Source organism: Odontesthes bonariensis, chromosome 10 (assembly GCF_027942865.1).
Source record: "Odontesthes bonariensis isolate fOdoBon6 chromosome 10, fOdoBon6.hap1, whole genome shotgun sequence".
Classification (NCBI taxonomy): Eukaryota; Metazoa; Chordata; class Actinopteri; order Atheriniformes; family Atherinopsidae; genus Odontesthes; species Odontesthes bonariensis.
Genome location: NC_134515.1, coordinates 33,817,121 through 33,839,211, shown reverse-complemented (window position 1 = coordinate 33,839,211; position 22,091 = coordinate 33,817,121). Strand labels below are relative to the sequence as shown.

At 41.8% G+C, this 22,091-nt stretch overlaps 3 protein-coding genes across 3 annotated transcripts in view; 1 reads left to right on the top strand and 2 right to left on the bottom strand.

Moving 5' to 3' along the window:
* Positions 1–9,053, top strand: part of jph2 (junctophilin 2) — a 30,399-nt gene extending 21,346 nt beyond the window's left edge. Inside the window, exons 4-6 of the mRNA XM_075475330.1 lie at positions 1,280–2,163; positions 6,289–6,389; positions 7,437–9,053. Coding sequence (XP_075331445.1) covers positions 1,280–2,163; positions 6,289–6,369 — 965 coding nt within the window. The 3' untranslated portion in view covers positions 6,370–6,389; positions 7,437–9,053. The remainder of the gene's footprint in view (positions 1–1,279; positions 2,164–6,288; positions 6,390–7,436) is intronic.
* A 1,047-nt stretch (positions 9,054–10,100) lies between these two features.
* LOC142390018 (tubulin alpha-1C chain-like) lies at positions 10,101–12,611 on the bottom strand. Its single transcript, XM_075475331.1, has 4 exons — positions 12,495–12,611; positions 11,465–11,687; positions 11,233–11,381; positions 10,101–11,148 (listed from the first exon to the last, which is right to left on the bottom strand). Exons 1-4 carry the CDS (start codon positions 12,495–12,497, stop codon positions 10,177–10,179), a joined length of 1,347 nt encoding a protein of 448 aa, XP_075331446.1. The 5' UTR covers positions 12,498–12,611; the 3' UTR covers positions 10,101–10,176.
* A 3,473-nt stretch (positions 12,612–16,084) lies between these two features.
* LOC142390426 (tubulin alpha chain-like) lies at positions 16,085–21,501 on the bottom strand. Its single transcript, XM_075475841.1, has 5 exons — positions 21,234–21,501; positions 20,459–20,466; positions 17,736–17,958; positions 17,138–17,286; positions 16,085–17,059 (listed from the first exon to the last, which is right to left on the bottom strand). Exons 1-5 carry the CDS (start codon positions 21,499–21,501, stop codon positions 16,085–16,087), a joined length of 1,623 nt encoding a protein of 540 aa, XP_075331956.1.
* Positions 21,502–22,091: the final 590 nt, after the last annotated feature.

Below are 22,091 nucleotides of genomic sequence, written 5' to 3'. Positions count from 1 at the left end.
TTCCAATAGGTGGCATATGTTTACTTAAGTGACTTGAATGCACCATAAAATGCTAATCACAGGCAACACTCCTATGCTGAGGCTTATGCTTGTGGAAACATCACACAAATCAACAGGTTCAGCTGGATCAAAGATGGCCCTGCTTTGCTGTTTTACCTACTTGTTTTTATAGAATTAATATGAACTGCCAACTGCTATCTTTGTCATTCTTTGCCCCTTATTTTATATATTTTGCTCACCACAAGGGGAATTGAATTTGAATGTCTAAAAAAGGAAAATCTTATTTAGTTGAAGGAACCATATCAGTTTCATGGCGAGCCTGTCGACACACACACTTTGACACAAAAGCGAAGCAGCCTGCTGCTTCTCTCCTTCTTCTCCTCTTAGAGAGCTTGAAGAACACAGTCCAGAGACAGAAAGTCATCCAGCTCTCTGATTAACATGTTACTAACTATATTTAGAAGTGGAAAAAACATGTCCTCTGACATGGATATCTTGCAAATAACTGCTTCACTTTTGCTGGGATAAAGGTTACACAATTGTGAACAAAACACAATACTCTCTATTTCCCTTATTAAATCTAATTTTTTAAAATGATTTTCAGTCTTTGAAGAAACATGACTAATGAAGTTTATTCCTCTGAGCCTCTTAGTTGCATCGTAAAAATTAAAATCATATTTATATACTTCTTATGTGTTGAAGTGGAAGATAATTTCAAAGGGTGCAGAAGTTATATTTGCCACCAAACAGCCTCACTGGCTGTTCTCTAAGTTTTGGGTTTATCATGTCTCAGTTATAAGGACATGATAAACCCAAAACGGTTCCAAACATGTTAATCCAACTCAACAAAAATCAGAGAATTTCCTTGTCGGCTCCCAGTTTCCCAGTTTTCTTTTTTTAGAATTCAACCGTATCAACATTTTATCATGAAGCCTAACTATAAAAAACTATAATATTGACAGGTAACCTCTGTAATATACTGTAGAAGAAGTGGCAGGGGAATGTTGTTGTGGATAGTTGGACTTTGGGGGCACCTCTTGCTCACCTGGTAGAGTATGCACCCTACACGAGGCAGCTAAGTGCTCACTGTTGCAGGCCCAGGTTTGAAACTGTACCTGGTTTATCTAGTGCATGTCCCTCCCACTACCACTAATTCCGAGTCTCCTTTCCACTGTCCAAATAAAGGCAAAAATTTTAAAAAACAACACATTGATCAAATGTATACATGGTCTTATTAAGCTGTATGCTCTCTAACATAATGACTCATCTGGTTCTTTAGGTCCCGAGTATCTGAAGAAGAGAGTGTTACAGGAGGTGATGGAAGACAGAGATAATACGGACACTATTATGCATGAGCCCCTGCTGGCTGAAGAGGAGCCCCTACCCACACCACCTGAAAGTCCATTTCTGAATGAACTTGACCACCTCATGCCTGGTTCATCCCCAGGGCGCACCCCATCCCCCAGCCCAGCTATCATCAGCAAAGAAGACCCCAAACTCCTCAGTCCAAGAGGCTGGAATGAAGACAAATCCAGTAAAGGTGGTGGTATTAAAGGAGGAAGTAAGCCCAACAGCGCACCAAGTAGTCGCCCCACTACCCCTTCGACCTCAGCTGTTGCACCTGTTTCATCTGATGAAGGAGGGGCCCCTAGCAGTCGTGGCCCTTCTCGCTCTCTTAGTCGTCAGAGCAACAAGAATGAGCAGGGCTCTGATCTAGAGATTAAGCCACTGCAGAAATTTGACTCTGAAGCAAAAGCACCGGACCTTGCTCCAGCCGCTGCTGCCCCTGTAAGGAATAGCCTCATCTTGCCAGATGAAGAAGAAGCCCCACGCTCTGCCTCCAGTGTGCCGTCCAAAGCTGTGACCCCCGAGCCTAAAGCTACTGAGGTAAAAACTGAAAGAGCTCCATCAGTCCATGAACGATCAGCATCCATCTCCGAGAAAAAAATACAGTCCAGGGAGGGGAGCAGGCCAACCAGCAAAGCAGAGACAAGGCCATTACCAAAACGACAACCCAGCCCAGCTCCACCCCCTAAACCTGCTTCCAATCTTGAACCCAAAACAGTTGCAAAGCAAGTTGAAGCCAAAGCTGCCAAACCTGCCCTGAAGGCCATGATGTCAAGTCAAAGTAATGAGGTGATGACAGAGTCTTCAGAACTGGAGGTGAGACAGTCGCTTTTCATTCTTTTTAGTCATATTTGCAGAACAACTGCTGTTTATTTCTGCTGTTTGCCCCTTCAAAAAAAAAAATAACCCCCTCCAGACGAGAAATTAGAAATTCCCACAAACATTGTATTAATCACGTCAGAAAAGTAGGTCGAAGTATATGTAGACATCTCTACCTACTTTTTTTTAACAGCAAGTCAAAACGCGAGAGAAGAACATTCTGCCTATTCTGTTGATTCTCTTTTGGCAAAAGGTTCAAAACCAAAACAGAAGTTCACTTAATGGCAAAACCAAAAGAAAATATCATTTAATTTGTGTGGACAAACAATGAAGTACAACTGTTGCTTAATGTAATGAAACAGTACAAGGTAATGAAAGCCCGAGAACATTCTTATAACACAAAGCAGTCATTACAGTGATCAGTCATAACATTATGACCTCCTGCCTAACAAGTGTTGCTTTTATGTCAAACAAGTCCTGAATCGTTAATGCAAGAGTTCCACTACAACTCTGAAGGCATGGTGTGGTATCTTGCACAAAGCGGTCAGTAGCAGATCCTTTAAGTGCAGTGTGTTGTGAGACGGGGCCTCCGTGGATCTGATTTAATTGTCCAGCACATTAGCGTGACCGTGGTGGGTTGGAATGGATTTCAATGCTTTTAGTGTTTTAGGGGGCAAGTCAAACCCTCAAACTCACTGTGTTCCTCAAACCTTTTTTAAGCATTTTTGCAGTGTGCCAGGGCACATTATCCTGCGTATAGAGATCAAGAGGCCCTTTCAGCAACGGATGCTGGTCAGCATGGGCACTCTGACTAACCTGCAGCTACGCAGCCCATACGCAAAAACATTGTGATGAACTGTTTTCCGAAGCCTTTCTGTTGGAACCAGCATCAACTTTTTTGTAGCAACATGATAAACTTTGGATAGCAGTGATGCAGCATTGCCTTCACTGGCCCGTGCTGTGCATCAATGAGCCAAGACTCTGTCTCTGGTCCTCACCCCTGTGGACGCCATAGCCTCATTTCCACTATGCAGTCCGGTACGGGTTGGTTTGGAACGGTCATAATGTTATCACTGATCTGTAAATTTCAAAAATTGATTTCCATCTTTCCATTAAGATGGTGATATGTTAGAAGTTGTAATGCAAATATTATAGTGGTTGATGGTTACAGGTCCTTCTCAAAAAATGTGCATATTGTGATAAAGTTCATTATTTTCCATAATGTAATGATAAAAATTGAACTTTCATATATTTTAGATTCATTGCACACCAACTGAAATATTCCAGGTCTTTTATTGTTTTAATACTGATGATTTTGGCATACTGCTCATGAAAACTCAAAATTCCTATCTCAAAAAATTAGCATATCATGAAAAGGTACTCTAAACGAGCTATTAACCTAATCATCTGAATCAACGAATTAACTCTAAACACCTGCAAAAGATTCCTGAGGCTTTTAAAAACTCCCAGCCTGGTTCATTACTCAAAACCGCAATCATGGGTAAGACTGCCAACCTGACTGCTGTCCAGAAGGCCATCATTGACACCCTCAAGCAAGAGGGTAAGACACAGAAAGAAATTTCTGAGCGAATGGGCTGTTCCCAGAGTGCTGTATCAAGGCACCTCAGTGGGAAGTCTGTGGGAAGGAAAAAGTGTGGCAGAAAACGCTGCACAACCAGAAGAGGGGACCGGACCCTGGGGAGGATTGTGGAGAAGGGCCGATTCCAGACCTTGGGGGACCTGCGGAAGCAGTGGACTGAGTCTGGGGTAGAAACATCCAGAGCCACCGTGCACAGGCGTGTGCAGGAAATGGGCTACAGGTGCCGCATTCCCCAGTTCAAGCCACTTTTGAACCAGAAACAGCGGCGGACAGCGGTCCAAAGTACTTTTTCCGGATGAAAGCAAATTTTGCATGTCATTCGGAAATCAAGGTGCCAGAGTCTGGAGGAAGACTGGGGAGAAGGAAATGCCAAAATGCCTGAAGTCCAGTGTCAAGTACCCACAGTCAGTGATGGTCTGGGGAGCCATGTCAGCTGCTGGTGTTGGTCCACTGTGTTTTATCAAGGGCAGGGTCAATGCAGCTAGCTATCAGGAGATTTTGGAGCACTTCATGCTTCCATTTGCTGAAAAGCTTTATGGAGATGAAGATTTCATTTTTCAGCACGACCTGGCACCTGCTCACAGTGCCAAAACCACTGGTAAAGGGTTTACTGACCATGGTATTACTGTGCTCAATTGGCCTGCCAACTCTCCTGACCTGAACCCCATGGAGAATCTGTGGGATATTGTGAAGAGGAAGTTGAGAGACACCAGACCCAACACTGTGGATGAGCTTAAGGCCGCTATCGAAGCATCCTGGGCCTCCATAACACCTCAGCAGTGCCACAGGCTGATTGCCTCCATGCAGGGCCGCTGACAGGTTTGGCTGGGCCCGGGACAAAATTCTCTGAATGCCCACCCACCCACACCCACCCCTACTTTCTCAGTCTCTCATTTATTGCGGATAAACCAAAAGGATTATTTACCACTTTGCCTGGATATGGATATGGACTGAGTGGAGTTATGGCTTTCAAAATCCTACCACAATAAAACTCACGCTATTTTATTCATTTAGAGCTCATAAACTGCACATTTCATCAACCATTTTTCACTTGACCAAGGGAATCATGTTAAGGGTACTTTTATTTATCGCCAGACCCGCGTGTATGTCCGCTGAACTTTCTGAGAATGTTCGGGGTACAAGGCGGAGCCCATTCATCTGGCGAGTGTCAAGTTAAATCAGTCTAAACAAAAGTTACAGGCTACCCCTAAACGTCACGTTTATAACCCATTCGTTACATTCAACTCTATCTAAATGGCAATTTCACACGTTGCCATGTCTATACTGGCTTATTTTAAACAAAATAAGGTTAAACCAGAGCCGCGTTACACTGGCTGTCATTCAGCTGACCGGGGATGATTCTCAAATCAATTCAGCCTGATTGGCGTGCGTGCCTGAAACATTTGGACATATTTGCGGACTAATGCGCATATTCCTTTTTTTTTTAAATTTTTTTTGGGCCCCCCCCCATTCCTGGGCCCGGGACAAAATACCCATTTGTCCCCCCCTATCGGCGGCCCTGCCTCCATGCCACGCCGCATTGAAGCAGTCATTTCTGCAAAAGGATTCCCGACCAAGTATTGAGTGCATAACTGACACAACTATTTGAAGGTTGACTTTTTTCGTATTAAAAACACTTTTCTTTTATTGGTCGGATGAAATATGCAAATTTTTTGAGATAGGGATTTTTGGTTTTTCTTTACTTTTTTGCCAAAATCATCAATATTAAAACAATAAAAGGCTTGAACTACTTCAGTTGTGTGTAATGAATCTAAAATATATGAAAGTCTAATGTTTATCAATACATTACAGAAAATAATGAACTTTATCACAATATGCTAATTTTTTGAGAAGGACCTGTATATGTCTATGTAGAACACGCTGAATGAATTATCAGTTATTCTTACTACCTTGAATGATGATGAAACTTTACCTTTCTGTTGTAATTATTTAATATGTCAACAGATTAAAATAAAATATCACATTACAGGAATTTACTTGTATAGTGTTCACTCTAAAGGCTGATGAGAACACCTCCATTGTGTCTGCCCATTTAAAATGAAGCCAGAATAAGTATTAACTTAGTTTAGCATAGAGACTGGAAACAGGGGGACAAAGCTAAATTAACTTTGTCCAAAGCTAACAAATACCACCTATCTCTGCCTCTAACACTCAAAAACAAAATAAAACTGTGAGCTTTATTACTGCTGGCCCAAGGAGGTTACCAGTTGCCTCAATCTGTTAAACAGTCTTCTTAATTGTAGCTTTATGCAGTATATAGCAGGCAGGCATGCGAATGATGTTGCTCTTTTCATCTAATCTCAATTTTAACAGAAAGAAGGTTTTTCTCACCTTCTCAAACTAATTCTATAAGCAGTATTTTCAACAATCCTCCAGCTGTTCATCACATTCACAAAGTGTGAAACTTGACAGTAAACAAATAGACGTACAATTGAATTTATGTTGGTCATCTACTGAATGCACTGTGCTCATACAACATATGTTCCTTTCTTTCTTTCAAGGGCCCAAACACGATAATGGTCTGCATGGTAATCCTGCTCAACATCGGCCTGGCCATTCTCTTCGTTCACATTTTGTCATGAGACAAATGCCACCACATCAGGTAAAACTCCAAACCTGTTTCCAAGAAAGTTTAGGATAAGATAAGATGAAATGAGATAAGATAAAATAGACCTTTATTCTTTGGAATTGAGACATGCACAGATACAGTTACAGCTCAACTGGGCCATTTAACTGGACCTTCATCCTTGTAACAGTATACATGCATGGGACTGGAACTGAGTTATTGACTGAAGTATGTCCAATACCACAACACTGTGGATTGTGAGTTAAACACAGACTTTCTCTGTGGGAGAAATTAGATGTAAGCGAAGCTGAAATCACTACAAATACATTGCCTTTAACTTACCTGAATGCTAATTTTGTTAAATGAGACTAAAGTTATAAAATCAGAATTGTATTAGTGCAGAGAGACATTCTGAAAATGCTTTGAAGAGGACATAACCACTTTTCTGCACTTGAGAGCATTTTTAGGTGCATTTTTCGGTGTCTGAAGTCACTACTTTTCAAAAACACAACCCTGGCATTTTATTTTGGGCCCCCTTTATATATAAGAAATGTGACGTTTAGTGAGCTCATCACATTTGCAGTGGGATCCCTTTACATGGTTATCCGGCCTATTTTGCCTCACTATCTTCAACTTAAAATGATGCTGCATTTGCTGTACCTTGGAAGGAGGAATTTCAGAATCTTCCCTTCTTGCTTTTTTCTCTGATATCAACATCAAATTTCATGATAAGTGAAAGTGTTCATTGAAAGAAATAAATGAGCTGATGATGGTATCCTACTTTGTGTAAAGTACTAAGAAATCTGACCTCTAACTGATATTTTTTACAGTTACAGTTACACGTGAGGAATCTTTTATTTACTACCTCTAAGTTTCAGGGTTATATATATATATTTTTTTTTTACATATTTCAATAGATTATATAAGGTTTAAATTTTTATTAAATCATTGCATTTTGTTTTTACTTACACCACATCCATTTTACAGCACCTCCCAACTATTTTGGAAATGTGGCAATTTGTATCAAAAATGTCTGTAGAAGGCAACACGTTAAAACTGAATTTTTGTGGGTTTGGTCTGCAGGTTACTAGCAGTGTTGGAAAGCGATGCTGTTGCTCCTCCTCCATACGGACCAGAGATCAAAGACATCGCTGATGGTTGACAGGAGCCTCCTGCAGACCGCTGCAGGTTTTTGTTGGTGTAATTGTATGAGGATCTGTGGAGATCATCTCTTTCCAGTGCTTAAAGAAACTGAAAGACACTACACGACTGAAACCTCTCAGTTAATCTGAATATGATTGTTATATTAAAGTTGCTGGCTGGATGGTTAAGTATGTCTTGGAGTGGACACTCTAGAAGCAAGGTGGTAATGCAGAAGTCAACTTAGTCACTGTTTTACGCAAGCATGTCATCATTTGCAGTGTAGCTTTTAACAAAACCCTTAATTGGCTCATACTGACTTGCTCAACTCTGAATCAGTAGATCATCACATTTTGTCACAACATGGTTTCTTACATCATTGTAGCTGAATGAATGTTGCTACCATATACGGACTGAATTTTCTTTCCACTATGCCTTGAACTTGATTTGACGCTGCAGCAGATATTTAGTATTTGGGAATGATAAGTGTTGCCATCAATTCTTTAATTCATTGCTATGTCTGGTGTTAAACAGGTGAAAAAGATGCTTTAGGAAAGGTTTTTGAAATGTGTGCTTGTATCATCTGAAAGAGTTCTCCCATAGCTTCTATAAATACAGCTCATGTTGTTTCATCTTTCATCTTGTTGCTTTTCACTCCCATAAGAAAGGCTCCAAAGTGTTATGAGTAACATTTCTACTTATTACATTGAACAAAATCTTTTTATGAAACTGTGGTCTACAACGCTGCACATTATTCTCTTTTCACTTTGATTGATATGCATGCGTTGTCAGTCTGCTTATAATTTCTTTGGGAAGCAGATAAAACAAAATGAGAGGGGAAAACAAAGAAACTTAGGAATGTCACTGCTTTTGCTTAGGTCCCGTATGTTCCTCCAATGCCATGTAGTGCTATTTGGAACCTCTGTGGTTTCAAATGAGTTTAAATTTTTTTGGTAAATATGGAGAAAATTATACCTACAATCCATCTTAGCCAAAGCAGTCACTGTATGTTGTAATGGGGTTGCGCAATCTATAGATTTCTATTCATGCAGCTGATGGTGGGTTGAAATGATGCATTTGTCTGTGAGCTTCTAGAACATTCTTGGTTTGATGTGACAGCATAGAAACCGATTTACACTGTGCTACAGCATTATATTCACATCCCGTTGCGCTTAAGAGCCAAACTTTTGTACGCATGAGGGCACTTTGTGTGCACATTTCTGTATTTTTGTACTTTTTGAAGTGCACCTTTTCAACATTCACAATACCCCACCTTAAGGTAGTTTGGTTGAAAAGAAATATGCCAATCCTAAATTTACTTATTTCCCAAAGGAGTTAGATTACCTCATGATATCGAGATAGAGAAAAACACAGAATGATTCTTAACTCCATGTCTTACAGTAAGAAGAGAGTTGTTGTTTTGTTTTTGTTTTTTTGAGGGGGTGGGGGGGCATGAAGAATGTTTTTCTCCCTTTAAGGTCGCTAATGAAGACTAGATTAAATGGAAACGTGAAGGAATATTTACAAAAAACTGGTTTCAATAAAGGCCCCATGATTATACATCTGGTATTTTTTGTTGTATTCTCACAGTTCAATGAAATATTCGGGCCATTTTAGTGAACGTGACTGCAACATGAAGGACTACTTACATTTGTGTAAAACTTAAATGACTAAATTAGAATCAGAATTCAAAGCATGTGAATGAGGATTTAGTAAGTTTGGAGGTTTGTGCATGCCATGTCACTCAGTCACAATAAATCCAGTCGAGTAAAACGGCATTTATTTTTAAACACCAACTGTCTGCCAGAATGAGACACCTTCTGTCCCTTGGGCCAAACCGAATACCACTCCTTATTTTAGACTTTAGTTCTGACAAAGGGTAAATATTACACTTCTAGTTTGTAAGATCTGCTGGTGGTAGGATGAAAACATTTGATTAGTTGAGTGCTTTTCTAGTGAGACTAAACTCTGCACCAGCTGGAAACTGTCACCTTGGGTTCAAACAGTAGAGCGTCGCTGCCCCCCAGTGATCAAAATGAGGAAAACGCCACCTCACAAGTGCACATTTGAAGCAGTTATTTCATCTGAGTTCTTGTGATGCAGTAGAACTAATAGTTGGCAGATATGTGACAATAACTGAGCATTACTTTGAGTGAGAAATTGCAGAGCAGGTTTGTCCTTCAAAAAGGATGGGTCAGTGGTCCCTGCTGCAGTAACTTAAAAAAAAAACAAACAAAAAAAAAAAAAAACACTGAAGCTCCTCTGAATTACAGAATCCTACCAGCTCCTACTCAGATAATTACACTCAAGAGTGCATTTAGGAAAACTTTAAGAAAAGAACTATTTGACCAACACAAATTCCCCCTTCCCCTGCCTAATGTTACCAGAAATACATTTACACAAACCGCTTTAATGGTCAGGCTGCGACACAATTGTTCAATAACGCTGCCTACAACTAATGTGACATCCAAAATGCTGCACTGGAGAGCAGTCCAAGTTTAACTCGTATACATTTATATATATTTTTTTAATTATTAAACTAATGGTTTGTACAATTTGGTGTAAAGAATAGGGGGAAGAATCGAACACCAAATGGTTGACAGAACATTGTGCAGCCAAAGAACCAAACTTTATTTTTGACATTCATAAGAGGCACAGATCACATACAAGGAATAAATGCTGGTCAATACTCCTCTCCCTCATCATCGTCCACGCTGTCAGCCACAACCTCTTCATAATCCTTCTCCAGAGCTGCCATGTCCTCTCTGGCCTCAGAGAACTCTCCCTCCTCCATACCCTCACCCACATACCAGTGAACAAAGGCACGCTTAGCGTACATCAGATCAAACTTGTGGTCAAGCCGAGCCCAGGCCTCTGCAATAGCAGTGGTGTTGCTCAGCATGCACACAGCCCTCTGGACCTTGGCCAGGTCTCCACCAGGAACTACAGTGGGTGGCTGGTAGTTGATGCCAACCTTGAAACCAGTGGGACACCAGTCCACAAACTGGATGGAACGCTTGGTTTTGATGGTGGCAATGGCAGCATTGACGTCTTTGGGCACCACATCACCACGGTACAGCAGGCAACAAGCCATGTACTTGCCACGGCGAGGGTCACATTTCACCATCTGATTGGCTGGCTCAAAACAAGCATTTGTGATCTCAGACACTGAAAGCTGCTCATGGTAAGCTTTCTCAGCAGAGATGACGGGAGCATAGGTGGCGAGAGGGAAGTGGATACGAGGATACGGCACCAAGTTGGTCTGGAACTCTGTCAGATCAACATTGAGGGCACCATCAAACCGAAGAGAGGCAGTAATGGAGGACACGATCTGACTGATCAGCCTGTTCAGATTGGTGTAGGAGGGGCGCTCGATGTCGAGGTTCCTACGACATATATCATAGATGGCCTCATTGTCCACCATGAAGGCACAGTCTGAGTGCTCTAGGGTGGTGTGGGTGGTCAGGATGGAGTTGTAGGGCTCCACCACAGCAGTGGACACCTGGGGGGCTGGGTAGATGGAGAACTCCAGCTTGGACTTCTTGCCATAGTCCACAGACAGACGCTCCATCAACAGGGAGGTGAAACCAGAACCAGTGCCTCCACCAAAGCTGTGGAAAACCAGGAAGCCCTGAAGGCCTGTGCACTGATCAGACTGAAGACAAAGATTGAATAAACACAGCTTTCAGACAAAGTCGCCTTATTTTCAAAAATGTCACAACTGCTCTGAATAGCTCACCAGTTTGCGGATTCGGTCCAAAACCAGGTCAATGACCTCTTTGCCGATGGTGTAGTGTCCACGGGCATAGTTGTTGGCAGCATCCTCCTTGCCAGTGATCAGCTGCTCAGGGTGGAACAGCTGGCGGTAGATTCCAGAACGCACCTCATCTGAGAGGACAATGAGACACTGAATTAGTTGTGGTTCACAGAAAATGTAAGTGAAATATCAGAATACCAAATTTAATGTTTACCAATTACAGTGGGCTCCAAGTCCACAAAGACAGCTCTGGGGACGTGCTTTCCTGCTCCAGTCTCACTAAAGAAGGTGTTGAACGAGTCATCTCCTCCTCCCCGTGGCTTGTCACTGGGCATCTGTCCATCAGGCTGGATCCCATGTTCCAAGCAGTAAAGCTCCCAGCAGGCATTGCCAATCTGGACACCAGCCTGACCAACGTGCACTGAAATACACTCACGCTGTGGGGAAAAAAAATAAAAATAAAACAAGAAGTCATTTATCTGCAATCACTTAAGTACTTAAAAAAAAAAAAAGTCTAAAGTTGGACATTTGTAGCTGAAAGGACATGGCTCTGTCATTTTAGCCACTTCCAGAAGAACATGACTCACGTGTTGAGTACTGCTCTTGGCTTAATGAAAGACGTAAGGAGATAAAGGGCTCTACTGTTAACGACCAGATATTCATGGCTACGGTCACCGGATTCATTTCACACAGACATGAACCTCTGAAAACCCTTTTATAAACAAAACTACCGCAGGTATGGAAATGTGATGTGGTCAGAGAAAAGAAGGCTGTGTTAAGAATAAATATTTTGCCTTTCAGTTAGGAGGCGCAACAAAGCACACACCCCAAACCACCGCAACGTTAAGTGTTAGAAGCTCATGTTCATTTCTTTTAGAAGTGAAGAATTCACAATAGCCCGTTCGATCCCTTTTTAAAAAAAAAAGTGCTTCAACAGAGGAATGCGTCAGTCACACTGACTCTCGCCAACTGGGTCAACGTGCACGCGAGAAACAGGAAACACACCCATGACTGAATTTGAATTTGGACAATAGCCTGTCGAGTTACAATAAAACTACGGTCTGAACTGCTCACTGACGACCAAATTGAATTAGCAGTGCTGAAGAAAAAAAGTCAACCTTTGAAATGCTGAAATGAATGCAAGAAAATTTGGAAGATTAAATAAATAAATAAATAAAAGGAAAAATACATATTTAAGTCACACAATGAAAAATGCAAGTTAGAATTTAGCTTAAACTACTCACCATGTTTGCTCGCTTAAAAAGTTTACGCGTTGAGATGAGGAAAGAAGAAAAAAAAATAATGTTAGCTCCTACAACAGACTTTTATGAGTCCTGCGTAAGAGAGAACTGCCGACTAACGGGGCGGGTGGGGCCTTTATACTGACTGGTTGTCTCCGGAAACGCTTTGCTTAATCCAATTGGTTGGGTGCCACATAAGTCTAATTTTCATTGGTTAGAATGAAGGGAAACGTCATTTCCTCCGTTTACACGCTGCAAGAAATTCAGGGAAATAACGGTAACCTAAATGAAACACATGGTATCAGCCATGCGAGCCACGCAGGTGGAAATGGGAGAAGTGCCATTAAGAATCAGGAGCATACAGTTTTTATGGGAATACTGGATTTATCTCCAGGGCTGTCACGATTTACACCCTGCCAAGCATAATTTAACAAACTGTTGGGCACACTGTGAAAATAACAATAAGTTTTAGAGAGGTTAGTGATGTCATGGCAGAGGGTGTTTATTTATGTATTTTACAGTACACTCCCATAGTTTGAGCCCCCCCCCCACCCCCGCATTGCCCAAGGCCATATGTAGATCTCAGTTAACAGCAACACTTGAAAAACAGGGTTTGACAACTTTCAATATGGCACATTGTTCAAAATGATTTTGATCAGTAATGTTCAAATTCCGTGCATCTGACGATTTTTTATTTCTTATAAGTATACGATCAGGTAGTTCATCATTTAGAACTGACATTCTCACCACAATATACATTATATTGTACAGGATGGAGATCAAAGGTATAAATACACATTTTGTTTGGGTTCCTGCTCCTGTTGGTGTGGAGGGGAATGAGCTGGTTGATATGTTGGCTAAACAAGCACTAAGATGCAAAACAGTTGAATTTCAGGTTCCATTAAGCAAAGCGGAATCTAAAATATTTTTCAGGACATATTCATGGCAGGAATATGCAGACTTGAGCTAAACTGAAAGGGGTCTAAATAACACACTGAGACACGTTGTTGCTGGGAGGAAGTTGGGTTGGAAAAGAAGGGAGAGCAATATTACCCCTCGTTTAATAGGTCATACAGATCTCAGCCATAGATTACATAGAATTGGCAAAACATCCAACTGGGAAAAGAATACACTGTAGTCTGCCAGAAACTGTGGAACATGTTCTACTTCATTATAGGAAATATAATAGCGAGAAGGGGACGCACGTTGGTGTGTTGGTTAGCACCGTCACCTCACAGCAAGAAGGTTCCAGGTTAGAATCCCGGTTGGGACTTTCTGTGTCAAGTTTGCATGTTCTCCCCATCTATGCGTGGGTTCTCTCCGGGTACTCCAGCTTCCTCCTACCATCCAAAAACATGCATGTCAGGTTCATCAGTGACTCTAAATTGTCCTGAGGAGTGAGCGTGCATGATTGTTTGTCTCATTTGTCTGTATGTGATGGACTGGCGACCTGTATGGGGTGTACCATGCCTCTCGCCCAATCTCTGCTGGGTTGGGCTCAAGCACTGTTGACAGGTGTAGAAAATGGAAGAATGGATGGTGATACAACTGTCAGGTCATTTTCCTTAAAATGAATCAATGTTCTTTCTAAAGGACTACACCATTTAATTCTAATTGTAAAATTTTGTAAATTACACTTTTTAGTTGGAAGAGGAAAACATTATTGAAAGACATTTCAGCTTTTTCTTACAGTTGGTAATTGTCGTTGAAGTGAGAAAGGCCTTGCTCTGCTTTACCAATTCCCTATACCACAACCAGTGGTAAGCACACATTAGGATATCATTAGTTTGCACTGTAATTTGCAAATAATTGGTTTTTAATCATAGAGAAGAGCTACTGTACTATCACTCTGTAAAGTTAAAAAGACAAGATCAAACATTCTAAGTGGCTGGCTTTAACGCTGCTGGATAAAGGATTTTCTTACTAGCTCTTTGTTTTGTCGTCTTCTTGTCTGTAGTGTCACAGACAAGGAGGTGATCTTGCTCCTTTTATCTTTTCTCAGCAGTGCAAAAGTTTTTGCTGCCAGGTTGAAGCATTCACAAGGTGTTTACTGACCAAGAGACAACATAGACATTGCATCCATGTGTGTTGTTCACTGAGTGCGCTATGCTTAGACATTCCTTTTTGTTTGTTTGTTTAATCACGCATTTGTCTGTGAGCTCCTGGAACATTCTTAGATTTATGCGACAGTGTGGAAACCTGTACTGTGCTTCTGTATTATCTTCATAGCCTGCTGTTTTTTGTAGAGTCAATACTTACACGAGAGAACTTTGTGTGCAGTCTGCGATGGAATGTTGAGGTGCAACATTTGAAATATGTTATGAATTATTTATCAAATCTTTTATTTAATTTAGCGTCATAGTGATACGAAGAAAGAAAAAGTTAGTCGTACCATATCTTACAGTGAGAAGGCAGCATGTTTTGGGGAAAATTTAAAACAGGCATTAAAGCTGCAGTCTGCAAGATTTGTTGTTGTCATACGTAAAGTCCTACTTTTTGGCATTTTAAGAGTTTAAATGATCTATCAGAACGCTTGAAGTTGAAAACGGTGACCTCCGTAGTCGCAAAATGCAAGAAATGCTTATTTTTTAACCGAAAAATAAAAAGTTATTCAACTTCCTGTCCCGCCCCTTCAAAACACATGAGAACTCGTGCACGTCGACGTGCACGCCAGATGCGCCTACACGACTCCTCATTCATCAACTCACCTGTCATTTGCGATCATGGAAGACACAGTAAGTAGACAAGCCGTAATGAAGTTCAATAGTCCAGATAAATAAGCGTGGGGACGAGCCTACCTTGTATCGCGCGTGCACAATCGGTGATTGACAGGCAACAGAGCCCAGCTCGTAAACCTGATTGGTTACCTTTTACCGGTCCGGTCTGCAATTTTGTAAACAAACCTGCTGGCTTTGGAGGGACCTAGCGGGACATATAGGGGACCTAGAGAACTCATTTTTTTTGTATTGGGGTATTTAATGTACTACTTTCAGAATCCCCGGACAGTTCCAGGCATTATGCTTGAAAAAGAGTTGCAGACTGCAGCTTTAAGCTGAAATAAAGTTAATCAAGACAAAGCCTTATATTTATGAATCATAGTTTCAGTAAGACAGTAGGTTCAATCTGCCAGTACAGGGGCAAAATTGTCAGATCAGCTACTACAGTATTTGCTCACTGGCCAAATCATTCAACATTAACATTTTGCATTCAATTACAAAAGATTATTATGGAAAACCTTATAGCCAGTGTATTTTGAGTGCTGGTCCCAAGCCCGGATAAATGGTGAGGGTGGCGTCAGGACATGTGCCTCATCGATGATGCGAGATTGACTTGCTACGTGGCAACCCCTGATGGAGGGAAGGCCGAAAAAAGAAGATTATTATGGAAAACCTTATGAAGGCATTGTTCTGGTAAGTTGGGGAGGTTTTCCCTTCAAATACTCATAACACTCACCCAGAGAAAATGTAATCTAATGTTATGTTTGATAATTTGAGTGAAAATGGAAAAAGGAAAAAAGACACAGCTGCCAAGAACCAAACTTTATTTTTGACATTCAAGAAAGGCACAGATCACATAGAGGAAATGAATGCTCGTCAATACTCCTCTCCCTCATCTTCCTCTCCCACACTATCAGTTCCAACCTCTTCATAATCCTTCTCCAGAGCTGCCATGTCCTCTCTGGCCTCAGAGAACTCTCCCTCCTCCATACCCTCACCCACATACCAGTGAACAAAGGCACGCTTAGCGTACATCAGATCAAACTTGTGGTCAAGCCGAGCCCAGGCCTCTGCAATAGCAGTGGTGTTGCTCAGCATGCACACAGCCCTCTGGACCTTGGCCAGGTCTCCACCAGGAACTACAGTGGGTGGCTGGTAGTTGATGCCAACCTTGAAACCAGTGGGACACCAGTCCACAAACTGGATGGAACGCTTGGTTTTGATGGTGGCAATGGCAGCATTGACGTCTTTGGGCACCACATCACCACGGTACAGCAGGCAACAAGCCATGTACTTGCCACGGCGAGGGTCACATTTCACCATCTGATTGGCTGGCTCAAAACAAGCATTTGTGATCTCAGACACCGAAAGCTGCTCATGGTAAGCTTTCTCAGCAGAGATGACGGGAGCGTAGGTGGCGAGAGGGAAGTGGATACGAGGATACGGCACCAAGTTGGTCTGGAACTCTGTCAGATCAACATTGAGGGCACCATCAAACCGAAGAGAGGCAGTAATGGAGGACACGATCTGACTGATCAGCCTGTTCAGATTGGTGTAGGAGGGGCGCTCGATATCGAGGTTCCTACGGCAGATATCAAAGATGGCCTCATTGTCCACCATGAAGGCACAGTCTGAGTGCTCTAGGGTGGTGTGGGTGGTCAGGATGGAGTTGTAGGGCTCCACCACAGCAGTGGACACCTGGGGGGCTGGGTAGATGGAGAACTCCAGCTTGGACTTCTTGCCATAGTCCACAGACAGACGCTCCATCAACAGGGAGGTGAAACCGGAGCCAGTGCCTCCACCAAAGCTGTGGAAAATCAGGAAGCCCTGAAGGCCTGTGCACTGGTCAGCCTGAGGAAACAAAAGATGAGAAACAGTTGTGTAATTTCATATTCATCTTCAAAATATCAACGGTTCTGAAATGCTCACCAGTTTGCGGAATCTGTCCAGCACCAGGTCAATGATCTCTTTTCCAATGGTGTAGTGTCCACGAGCATAGTTGTTGGCAGCATCCTCCTTGCCAGTGATCAGCTGCTCAGGGTGGAACAGCTGGCGGTAGGTTCCAGTACGCACCTCATCTGGAGAGACAAGATATTCAGTTTGTTAATAAGTCAAAAAACCCACTAACACCAGCTTTTAGTTGTAATGTGACATGATTTATTCGCCATTCAGTCCTGCATCAAATGACTGCAGTAGTTTCGGGTGTTTATTTGCTCTAGATCAGCATCAATAGGAATGTTACAACAACAAAAAGAATTTTTAAATTTATCTTAAAGTCATGCATATCAGACAAGGTGGTCCAGCACAGCTTGCTGAATGCAATGTAATGACATCTTTGTGTTGCAGTAGTTATAGAATTGTACACTGGTAGTTACTTGATAACCTCAGTTCTGAATATATGAGAACACTGTTAGTAAAACACTCTATTACTGGCAGTGGGAAAGGATTTAATCAACTTTTCTTACTGAGTATACCCATGTTTAAAAAAGAAACACTTAAATGGTCATCTATAAGACATGCTGCTTACCAATTACAGTGGGCTCCAAGTCCACAAAAACTGCTCTGGGGACATGCTTTCCTGCTCCAGTCTCACTGAAGAAGGTGTTGAAGGAATTATCTCCTCCTCCAGTAGTCTTGTCACTGGGCATCTGTCCATCAGGCTGGATCCCATGTTCCAAGCAGTACAGCTCCCAGCAGGCATTCCCCATCTGAACACCAGCCTGACCAACATGCACTGAAATACACTCACGCTGTGGGGAGGGGAAAGAAAAAGTTTATATTTTTCTTGTTTCTTTGGAAACTTGTGATGAAAAATTTGCCAGTTTCCAATGTCAGCTGTTCTAAATAAATTGCTCCTGGAGGTTTTGAATCACATGCTGAGGATTGCTATTCGTATACAAATAAAGAGAGAAAAGGGGCTCTTTTGTGAGGAATCTAAAGTAGAGCGTCACTTGTAACATACATTGGAAATGGAACTGAAAATCATTCAGAGACAAAAATACCACAGAGGCTGGCATATAATGTTTTAGGACAAAAGAAAGTCTTGTTTAAACAACAAATATCCTAAGTTCAGCTGTGCAACAAAACACACAGCTGCTCCTGATTATAGAATTTCACATGAAAGTAGCAGGCCTACACAACCTGAAAGAACAAATGTGAAACAACCATAAAGCCAAAAGAATGCAAGTAGGATTTGTTTGCAAAGCCATTGAAAGCAGTTTGATAAAGCCCTGCAAGCTCTTTGAAAAGGTGCTGAAACAGACAAATGCCACAGGCACACTGACTCTCGCCAGCCAGGGGCAGAGCCAGAAGGTTGGGGAGTGTCTGTGTGTGTGGGGGGGGGGGGGGGGTGGGGGGGGGGGCGGGACACCCCCAGAAATATGATTGGACACATCAGGTGCCCCCCCCAAATGAGTGACATGCACCAGAGCTATAGAGTAATACAGAGTTACGACACCCGTTGTAAAAAACGGCGGACGACACTTCTGGGTTACAGAGACGCCAATAGTTCCAAACAAGGGACGCAACTGTTGATCTCAATTGCTCGTCAAGAACAATTACTGATAAGGTGGAATGGATTTAGGGCCTAACTGAAAGCTTGGTAACGGAGGCTAACGTGAGGTAATTACCTGATAATTTCACTAAAGTCTGTTAACTTTTTATGGTCAAGTGACATTATGTAAAGTTGTTGTACCACAGAGAGTTGTAATCTATCCTATTAGGAGAATGAGAATTACCACAGATGAAGAATACGGTGAAACATGGAAAGACATCGCAGAAAGAGGACGAGCTGCGTCATTGGACAGTGAAATACAAAGCTGAAGTTTTACAGTGCCTTAAAAAAAAAAAAAAAAAATATCACTTATGTGTTCGGACAGGAGATGCTTTTTGTTGTTCAACTTTGCTACAAACCACGAGTGTCAAGGTAACATTAACGCTACATCTCGTGATGCCAACAGATGATCGGTGTCCTTCCAAGGCTCGCCCCATGTTAACGTCTACATTTAATTCTTAGTGTCACCAAGGTTTTCCATGAGCTCTTCAGACTTTACAAGATTGCGGTTGTAACTTCAGTCAGTACCGCTTCCTACGAGAGAAGCTTCTCAGCTTTAAACTCATAAAAACCCACCTCAGAACAACAATGGCCGATGACAAGTTAAGCCACCTTGGAAGTGTCACAATGGGTGGGTGAGGTAGGACACGGACTCAGAGGATGTAGAAAACAAACTGGGTTTTATTTCACCAAAAAAAAAAAAAATTAAAAAATTAAAAAAAAAGGACTTGACTGGGTATGAAAATACTTAGCTTGACTTGAGACCATGAGTATCTGGCAAAGTGCATGGGGAAACCTGGAAACTAAATACTGAGGAGGGTGCTTGGTGAGTGAGTGCAGCTGATGGGGAAAACACAGGTGAGGGAAGTGAAGCTGATGGCAGGGCAGTAGAAAGACTGAGGTGACATAGCATGGCAAAAACTAAAAAGACCTGAACCTAAAACTTAACAAAACTAAGACGTGAAAAACTAAAACATGGTCAAACTAAGAACTTATACAGAAACTCAAAACGTGGCAAAAACCCAGACATGACAGGAAGTCTCAGTGTTGAATCAAGGAGGGCACATACCCTCAGCATTAATGAATAGGTCGAGCATTTTGCTGAATCTCACCACAAACAAAAAAAGATGCTGTTCTCAACCTTTATAATGTAGTTCATGTTAAAATGGTGTCATTGTTTGTTGTAAAATTGATGCCAAAGTGTTGGTGTAGTTTATATTCCATACTTTGTTAATAAACTATGCAAATTACATACATACATTTTATCTCCTGTGTGTTTAACATGTACTTGGATAATATTTCAACATTTGCACACACTTGCAATTTATTGTTTGAGAAACACGTTTATTGTCATAGTCTGTGGGCCCCCTGAAAATAGCCTTGGCCACCTCAAGGATGAAAGTGTGCTCCGCCACTGTTGCCAGCTGGGTCAACGTGCACGCGGAAAGCCGGAACACACCCATGACTGAACATGAATTGGGGCTGTGGCCTGAGACTTACAGTAGAACTATGGAAAATACGTTTGTTAAGCAAAAGTTATTTGTTGTATTAATACACCTTAAATATAAACACTTAATTGTACGAACTCATTTAAATTAACCAGCTTTCACATGACAAAAAAAAAAAACTTTCTTAAAAACGTTTTTAAATGAGCGAAATCAGCACATGATAAGTGAAACTAAACGTTACATACTCACCATGTTTCCTGAAGTGAAAAACGAAAAAAAACCCAAAAAACTCAAGCTTTGGGATAAAGAAGAGGAATAATCAAAGTTTGCTCCTGCTGACAGACTTTAAAGAGTCCTGTGCAAGAGGCAACTGATGATGACTACTGGCCGAACGGGGTAATTTATACTCGTTTGACGATCGGAAACGTGTTCTTTGACGCGATTGGTTTGATCTCACATGAATCTCATTCCCATCTGTTCAAATAAAAATCGTGTCTTTGTTGACACTTCACGATATCTGCAAACCTTTATAAATTTAAAAGTTCGTCGAACTATATATCTGTCACGCCCACGGGACTCTGCCCATGTTTTAAGTTTTATGTTACGTTTTGGTTTTCAGTTCATGTCTTGGTTTTGAGTTTTGTCATTGTTTTTCCCCTCACTCTGGTCATTAATTCATTCACTGCACCTGTTAGTCATTGTCACCAGCTGCACCCTGTCTCCAATCACTCCCAGCAGTGACGCGCGGGTCGACGAAAAAACATCCCGCAACCGACCGCTTTTTCCACTAACCCGCCCGTTAACTCAGACCGCAAGAAATATTTTTGAAAAAATGTTGACCCGACCCGCTTTTTAAAAAAGTAGCCAATGGTCTTAATGAACATCCTAGCGTCATTGGCAACGCACAACGGACCTCATATCCTACCTGCATTCATTTTAAGGTGTTAAAATTGTAAGATGGCATTGCTTGTAAGATTATGTTGACCTGATTCAGGTCACATAAAGACATATATGGTCTGTTTACTCTTTGGCTGCGACACTGGCTTCCCGGTGCCACACTTGTGACGGGCCATGTTGGTCGTTCCAGTTTTGTGGCTATCAAATGCATACATTGCTTCACAGGAGGTGCACATGACAAAGCCTGCACTTTGCTCATCATCTTTGATGATCTCGGCGAATGAGTCCCAATCCTTACTTTTTCTGCTTGTGTGTTTGCGGAGCTTCCACTCTCCCAACTTGACCTTCTCTCTTGCCGTCTCCATACCTACTGTACTTCTGACCACGTACGTCATCTCTGCGGAAGTTATTCAGCCAATAAAGTGTATTTATTTAATAGAACATTGTGTCTACTGTTTGAATTACAAACGTTTACCACGTTATTTTTTAATGTTTATCTCAAACGACAAAACGACCCGACCGATTGCAACCCGAATATCATTAAAAATATTTTTTTATGACCCGCAACTGCGGTCGACCGCGGATGCCTGCAGGCGCCCGCTGGCTTCGGGTCAGCCCGCGCATCACTGACTCCCAGCCCTCTATTTAGTTGTCAGTCTCCCCTGTCAGGTTTATCAGATCCTTTCGTACCTACCCATGTCCGTTACCTACTCTCCTGTGATTTCCCTCATGCCATACCACATTGTCCTTTAAAACTAAGTATTTAATCCATGTCATGTCAAGTGACTTTGTTTTGTTAATTCACAGTTTAGTTTTTGAATCCGGCTCAGCCGCGCTTTTTGTTTGAACTTAAATAAATAAATCCAGTTTTCTTTTTGAAAGTCCGCATCCGTGTCCTACCTCACCACCCCCACCCTGGCAATATCATGGCATGCCCTTCAGGAAATTAATCTTTGAATATATGGAGTGATCACTCCATAACCTT